We start from the raw sequence: 8,468 nt of genomic DNA, 5'->3' as shown, positions 1-8,468 counted from the left end.
ACATTTGCCCCCCCTGAGAGATTTTGCAGGAGCCGCCACTGTAACTCTGATAATGTATCCACTGTCCTTGAAAGTGCGCCTTTTGGCGTCATCTGGTCCAACACCAATGGAGACTAGGCTCTAAGAAAAGCTGTCTCGGGTGTGGACCAATCAACTTCAAGGACAGTGCATATCATTATTATCATCATCAGAGTTGTTTCTTTTTTGTTTGCATTTTGATTGCTTGTGTTGTGGTTATTGCAAACATGATGCCTTGTATAAAGGTGTCAGTTTTTGTACCAGTTGAAAGGGTAAAAACCTATTACTTCTAGCATGGATTCTATTGTCCGTGATGTTATCTGCGAATTGACTCCACATGCGCTAAACAAAATCACGGATAATTGCAGATAAGAGGAAGAATAGGGGCGTGCGGCTAATCGGAGTTCGTGTGTCCCTTCGGATAATAGTAATCGCGGGCAATAGAGCCGCAGAAAAGAGACGTTCAACAGTAAACGCTTCTCTATTTGGCCACGTTGCAGAAGCATTTGTAGTCAGACACACAACAAAACCATGGTAAATATTTGCTTGTAAAAATAAATAAATGAGAAAAATGTTTAGCGTCTTCACTTTGTGCTCTACACACAGCCGTCACATTGACTGAACTTCGATTGAAAGCTTTCGTGACTGCAGGGATTCATCTTCTTGGTTCTTTCGGTAAAGTCACGTAGAAGGGAAATAATAATATAATAAAAATAAAACATAATAAAATATTATTTAAATTTCGATTTAAAGCTTTCGTGACTGCAGGGATTCATCTTCTTGGTTCTTTCGGTAAAGTCACGTAGAAGGGAAATAATAATATAATAAAAATAAAACATAATAAAATATTATTTAAATTTCGATTGAAAGCTTTCGTGACTGCAGGGATTCATCTTCTTGGTTCTTTCGGTAAAGTCACGTAGAATGGAAATAATAAAATAATAAACATAAAACACAATACATAAAAACATTGTATTATTATTTAATTATTTCCATTCCACGTGACTTTACCGAAAGAACCAAGAAGATTGCCTGAACTATTTCCCTGCAAGGCAAACCGGTTGCGTTCGTCTTGCCACGGCCGTTTGCGGTAGTCAGTTCAATTGCAAGATCACTGCGCTGTCTTGCTTGACGACTTCGTATCCCAGCAAAGTTTAAACATATCCGGACAACCTTTCACCGCCCCCCCCCCCCGATTCCACTGAAACGCTGGTCACTGACAGCGACAATGTAGAAGTGTGTTTAACCAAATCGCGCAGGAATGCTTGAACGCCGCGCACATGCAGTAGCATCGATGCATTAAGAAAAACGAAATCGCGTCTGTCCTCGTAGTCACTCGACCTTTAAAAGCCGTTAAATCCACATATCCTCGCAGTCAACGCTAAGCAAATACGACGAAGAATTTCCCGCAACCTCTGACTGGTTCGGCAGTGATCCTCGCACAAAAAGGGGGGTGGGGGGTGTGGACGTCTCACCCAGTGCGCTTTCAGGGCAGACACTCAGAGATGGCACCCAGAGTTAATCTTATTCTTCACATTTGTAAAACAAAATAAACGTATCTATGGGATCTTTTTTTGTTGTTGCCAGTACCAAAATGAGGAAGAAAAACTATAGTAGGCTGCTTCGCCCTTTCTGATCATATAACAGGTGTTAAGTTGTTTAAGCACCAAAATCGATACCTGCTGCAAGGCGTCTGCATTAACCACACATGTGAATGCACGCATTATCAGGGCATGTTTGTTTACACGTTTTTTCGCAAGTATTTGCGGTTAATGCAGAATTGATACCTTGCGAAAGTATATCTATTTGATGTTTGCACACCTTAACGCCGGTTTTATTGACAGAAGCCTATTCTTACATTTTAAACGTTTTTTTTTACTGAGGCTTCTGGGATTGGTAAACATTATAATGGGGTCCCTCTGCCCCTACCCCATTGAAAACCCAACCGCTCTGTCTGAGGAAGTAGAATTGCAGTTTATTGTTATGTTCTAATGTCGCGGCTACGCATGAGATTTTTCGGTAAAATTTGCGGGGGAAAAAAAATACGAGATGGTATCGTATCGCGCGTATGAGATTGTTTGACACATCTGGCAAGGTGAATGTTGAAAGTGAAGTAAACCATTGAATGGAGTTTACACTTAAACAGCAAGACGTTGACAACGTTGTGGATACTGGATGAAGGTTGTCATTGACGGAGATATCATGAAGATACCAAAGCTATGTTTCAAGATATTGTTTTAAATGTCATGAATTCGCCAATGTCATACAGTGAGGACCACCCCCTCCCCCCAGCCCCCCACTCACCAAACACAACACAGAAAAACATTGAAAATGATCTTCTTGGCACATAATTTATTTACAAATGTAACTTGACTGCAAATGAAACAGACGTAATTATCCATCCGGTTCAGGAGAAACTGCTTACATTTAAAATCATTATTCAAAAAGTAAAGATCATTTCTCATCAATGGTCTAAATAAACCACTCGGCATTTTGATGCAATGCAGTAAGGCATTTTCAGTAAGATGTTTTTTTTTTGCTTGATATACTGTATAATATATACTATTTTATAGTCTAAAAGTGGTTTCATGGTAATATGCATTTCTATATTGCTGGTTTTATTGCTCGTTTTAAATTAATCATAAAGGCCACAATGAGAATTTTGGATGCCTGCATAGAAATATGTTCACGATGCTTAGTACACCACGGAGTGTGGCGTCTTTTGGTGTGTACAAAGGTAAAGGTGCAGCCCTGCAATGGCCTGCTCACGCCACTGCTGGCAGAAGGGCCTCCAACCAGAGGGGAATCTAGAAAAGCCCCCTCGAGAAAATTATCTTGTGCTTAGCAGTTAATACATTGTGTATGAGGTTTACAACATCTTTAACAACACCCACGAGTTATGAAATAATCCTTCAAATTGCCTAAGCAAAATACTTCAGTTAAACAAATGCACAAAAAAGGACACTATTGACATATTTCTTCCTTGCTTTTCCAGAAAATGCAATATCTTAATATATCTCGCTTTAGTAAAATAAATACAGATATAGCTATAAACATTAAACATCTGTATAGAATTACAAGTCGTATATTATTATTTTGTACACGCGCGTTCGGGGGCACAGGGATATCAAAGCTATGTTTCAAGATATTGAAACATAGCTGAAGGGGCAAGACGGCCCTGGCTTGATTGTCGGCATGCCAACATTAGTGCACTAATTTGCCAATAAAACACATTCGGGGAGAATCTATGTTGAGGATTTGGGAGCTTTTGATGCTCAGTCTTCACGACAGACACCTCAGGTGCCTCTGCCCACACACATGCTCCATCGGGAACTGTGGACATTTGTAAAATATATAACTCCTGCATGGGTTTTCGCAGCTGTACTTGTGCATCTCTCTCCGATGTGTTGTTCGGGTCGTGCCACGTGTTGTTCAGCACGTCTGACGTTTCTGTCCACGTTACGGGCAGCTTATTCAGGAAGGATAGCTTGTGCGGCTGTCAGTGAGTCCTGGGCTTGTCGTTTTACGAACGACTCTCCATATTTCAGTGATGTTAAAACGTAGCCTGATCTTTTTTCCCCCAGCGCTTAAAAAAAAAGACCTCAACTGAAATGCTGGCACTGACAGCAACAAGGTAATAGTATGTTTTGGAACAAGCTCCCAGCAATGGGATTAAGTTGCTGAAAAAGCTCCCAGAACGTGGACCGAAACTTCGGACGTCGTGCCGTATAACCCAACAGCACATCGGCAACTTGTGCAATATAATATATAACCGGCGGTGTTGTTATTCATCCTCGGCACCATTTGGTTTGCTTTCGCTCACAACAGCTTGTAAAATTCTACAGGAATCCTCATTAAATTAACTTTTAAAAGATTATTTTATTCTTTACGAAAGTGGAACAAAACGTTAAGGAGTTCTGAGAATAACACGTGTGATTTTTTTTGTATATTTATGGTCCTGTAGGATTTTGCGAGCTTGGTATAATAAAAAAAATGTTTGAAAGGGAATTTTTGCAACATACAAGGGTGGTTCAAGGTGAAACTGAACTTAAGTTTTTGAAAGTTTTAAAGTAAAGTGAAGTCTAACGCTTGTCCTATATTTCAAAGCAATCCCCTGATACACACACGTATTTGTCCCACCGGTGTTATAATGCCTTCATGCCAGAAGCATAGAATCATTTAGGTCAGACATGCAGCCATTTCAGGACATGTGCTTTCACATATTTTCCATTTTGTGCAGACTCTCATCCATATTAAACCTTTTTGCACTGCTCAAATGCGGTGTTGCGTGAGAGACACGCATCACCGATCTGTAGGGCAAACCTACTGCTGCACATTTCAGCTCTTTTTACAGCCTTCTTCACTAGAAACCTCATTATGCAATGCCATTCCACAGCCCATGGTACACTGGTCGCTGCCATCTTGAAAACACCCAGACTCCTTTGCACAGCTGTGATGTCACTTCGCGGAGAAGTTGCCAGATATTACCTGTACCACTCTAAAACGTTCAGTGATGATCTGTCATTCTTTCACAACAATCCACAACTTAAAGTGCAGGTTAACCTTAAACCACCATTATACATATTTCTAAAGCATTTTTAAAAACAAATCTGATTCAGCACTGTATTGAGAAGAATAAACATGCACCAATTGAATTATAATCGTATGCTCTACAAATGTGATTACTTTGGAAGATAACACATGACACGTTTTCAATAAGAAATGTAAGTAGGGTGGCTCAGATACCCCTTTTGCTCTCAAAACATATAAACCCATTCATAGTAAATACTTCTCTGTACAAAATCAACTTTTATAGCCTTTGAAATGATGCCGTTGACACAGCTATGCCTGAGCCTCAGATTTAAGACGCACTCGAATGTAAGACAACTTCTGCAGGTGCTTTCTTTTTATTTTAAATCCTCTGTTGCCATTTTTACAAATCCAGTTTTAAGCGCAACACTTCCCAATCTGCGCTCTGAAACCTCAACACATTTCCCAGCAGCGCGGCTCAGAAGTGCCTTCCACTCAGGGGAACGAGCGAGCAAATTACGACGCAGTCCGAGGTATGCGACTGCCACGTTCCTTCAAAGCACTCCTTCGCTGCTTTTTATGGGCGAGCGAACGAGTGAGCGCACGAGCGCCCAATTACACATGCGTGGCCCCTTTCCCAAATTCGGGTCGCTTCTACTCGACCGCTCCCCTCTCTCGCTTAATCGCCGGGTCCCCTATTTCCACTGGGGACTCGGAGTCAAGTGCGCTCTGCCAGTGTGCACTTCTCACAAGCAGGGGCATTGATGCTTCATATCGGGGGGGACCATCTGAACACCAAGACGGCTGCCCGCTCCCTTTTGTGTCTCATGGCGAGAAAAGGAGCGGATAAATAAATATATAAACGGGGGTGGGGGTGGTGGGGGGGAATTTCTATGCCCCAGAACTCTTGAAAGGGAAATGTCTAGAATTGTGATCCCAACGACCACGGGCTAAAGACAAGGGCATTCTTCTTAGAATGAAAGAGAGAAGCAGAGTGAGGTTGAGAAAATGCGTGGCTTTTTTTTGCTTTCTTTTTTTTGCTTTGTTGGCATCGTCAGTGTTGAATTCCCTTTTTGGGGTAGAGGTTTTTATTTACCTGACTCAGCCAAGGCGGCGACACTCAAAGGCGCTGGCTGCTTAGTGAAGGAAGTCTTGTATTTTTAAAGGCAAATGGCAGTGAGAGGCAAAATCCACAGTCTCCTTGTCTCGCAAAACATTTGAAATGCTTTGAATTGGATTGTCATCAGCAGACTCTCTTCGTGTCCAAAACCATGAGTCGAACAAGAGCGACGTTGTCCATAATGTAGGTGATGCTTGTTGGTTCACGTTAGAAGCAAAACAACTACATTTGTTTTATCCATCTCTTGCTTGAAAGTAATAAAATTGCTTCGTATGATGAATTGCTGGAAAAAAACTTTCTCACGCCGTGATAAGTGCCAGTTGCTACGTTTTTTGTTTAACCTTCATATGCTTTTCTGTTATTTTATGCCATTAATCAGAATCCGTGATCTATGACTGTATTTTCATTTGTCTGAAAACGCTTTTGAAATGAAGCCGAGAAAAGTTAATATATCAACAGCTATATTTTCTCTAAGTCAATTAAGTGAACACCATTCCACTGCTGTGTATATAATAGGCGTGCTAATGCATATCCATGTGTGTCTGTGCGCGCGCGTGTGTGTTGACCCATCTACTCCAGCGAGCCGTATTATTTTCCTAACAGCTGTCCGTACTGGCGAGTGGTTGAATTTTTGCCCGTGAGTTGGTGCGGAGCGAGTGTTTACGCGATCGCTCTCAGAACGGCACCACGAGACCCGGTCCCCCAAGCCCCTTCGCATGTCTGCAATTAGCGCAACTGTTCCCAAAAAATAAACAAGTGCCGATTTACCCTGTCGCCTTGCGAGGTGCGAATAGTGCTACCGCGTGAGCGTGCGGGTCAAAAGTGCTGTTTTAAGAACTCGTTCTTTGTTTAAATATCGGTACAGCAGAACCATTTGTTTTTGACGATTTTGTTCTTTTTGTGCCACGTTTGTAGGACCAAAAAAACGTTCCAAGCCAGATCAAGTTGCCGTGTGGGTAGGACGAGTGTTGAATCAGGGATGCAATTGTTTTACTTTGAACCAGCAGGGAAATCCTTGGTGTACTGTACTGTAATATACCCGAATTTCCATGCTCATCCCCTTCAACAGGCTGCACTGACCAGCGTGGTCAAGTATAGTCAAATAACCCCCACAAACCACATGCTGTGCAGAGGCACTCTTCCGGCAGTGGACTGACACATGGGCTGTACTTGTATACGCTCTGTTGATATTAGTTCTGGGTTTAAATGAGGACAGGTGATTGTCCGTCTAAGTTGGCAAGTGTGTAAGCACACTGTCTATGGCTGTGCACCTCAGTGGAAACGGATTCCTTTCCTGGCACGACCCTCCCCTAGGTCAACTCAGCCTAATAATGACAACCCTGGTAGCCACACGTGGTGCTGTTGCCAGCATCGCTTTCTTTGCCATACTAGGCGCTCGCTTGCAGCTCTTGCCCCGACAATTCAAACAGTCTAAAATGAGGCTCTTTGTCTGAGCGTACACGTGTTTGTGCGTGCGCCCGTGCGTGTGCCTGGCAAGTGATGCTACGGTGGTCAGCTCACCGTACCACCCATGTGTGACTCCTCAACATAAATCATTGGCACTTCATATCAGGATCTAGGTGAACTCGGCGTGAGAATGAACACAGAGCCGTGTGCACAGGTGGGCAGGAAAAGGGGCGGTGTGCAAGCGGTGCTGGCCACACCACTCTGAACGAAGTGCGCTGGCCACACCTCGTTCGTCACCCTGGCCATAACGGGCGATCGCTAATGACACTTTCCCCAGCTGTCAACACGGGCCGAGAAGATTGGGGGACGATCTCCGCTGTTGCTGTTATTATTGTTGTTTCAATGTATCCTGTGTTTGCGCGGGTGCTCGTGAACCTCAATTCTCAGTTCATGGCAGTCGTCGGCTGGCTCCTTCCACCCAGCACTAGCACTGGTAGTAGGTGTAGTGGTGCTGGTGCACCTTCCCTTCCACGTGCGTGTGCGTATGCGTGTGTAGCACGTCCGCCCCTACGCCGCCGCCCCCGCCACCCCCGGCCGCCTTGCCGTATCCGCCCCGGCCCAGCGTGTGGGCCTTGCTGGAGTGCGCGGGCACCAGCACGTGGTGGTAGTGCTGGTGGTGCGGCGGCACGAGAGGCGCCGCGTGCAGCCCCAAGCCGAGGGGCTGCAGGGAGCCGGGCACCGGCGGCAGGCAGGGAGACGGAGGGGCAAGCTTGGTGAGGTCTTCGTGCGCCACGGCCGCCGCGGCCGCCGCGGCCGCTTTCTTCTCGGGCGCGCGGTCGCGCTGGAAGCGCCCGGACGATGTGGCGGATGACGATGCGCCGACGTTGCCGCCGCCACCGCCGGCGGCCGCGCCGTCCTCGGCGTCCACTCCGTAGGCCTTGGGCTTGCGGCTCTGGCAGAGCCACAGGAGCACGGAGCCCACGATGAAGAAGGCGCCGGCGGGGATCCCCACGATCACCGGCCACGGCAGCGAGCCGGCCGGGCGTGGGCTCGGTGGGGCCGGGTGCCGGCTTGGGTCTGATGGGGACGGACACGGACGGACACACAGACGCACGCGCACACGCGAGCTGTGAGAAAGGGAATCGTAATGCGCTTTTACGCGTGTTAATAATTGCTTTTAAAATTGATTGTTATGCTCATCATAGACAGGACAAGAAAATCATGTAAGAGAAGTAAGATGGAGATGTGGGGTAGGTGCAGTGATATGAGCAAAAGGCAAGGGATAGTGTGGTGATGAAGGATAGAAGATATGCATGATGGGCAATTGCCCCCTCCAAATTTTTGTAATCTGATGAACAATAACTCTGGATCGAGATTTAATGTAGATACATAT

General features: G+C 45.1%; 1 protein-coding gene across 1 annotated transcript in view; it reads right to left on the bottom strand.

The window, feature by feature from the left end:
- Positions 1-2,485: 2,485 nt before the first annotated feature.
- The window catches only part of FGFRL1 (fibroblast growth factor receptor like 1), a 102,703-nt gene continuing 96,720 nt past the window's right edge, over positions 2,486-8,468 (bottom strand). The window contains exon 8 of the mRNA XM_078855456.1: positions 2,486-8,152. Within this exon, the coding sequence (XP_078711582.1) occupies positions 7,560-8,152 (593 nt within the window). The 3' untranslated portion in view covers positions 2,486-7,559. The remainder of the gene's footprint in view (positions 8,153-8,468) is intronic.

The sequence above is a fragment of the Lampetra fluviatilis genome, chromosome 4 (genome assembly GCF_964198595.1).
Source record: "Lampetra fluviatilis chromosome 4, kcLamFluv1.1, whole genome shotgun sequence".
Classification (NCBI taxonomy): domain Eukaryota; kingdom Metazoa; phylum Chordata; class Hyperoartia; order Petromyzontiformes; family Petromyzontidae; genus Lampetra; species Lampetra fluviatilis.
The sequence above is the reverse complement of the archived record's forward strand: the minus strand, read 5'-3'. Positions and strand labels throughout refer to the sequence as shown.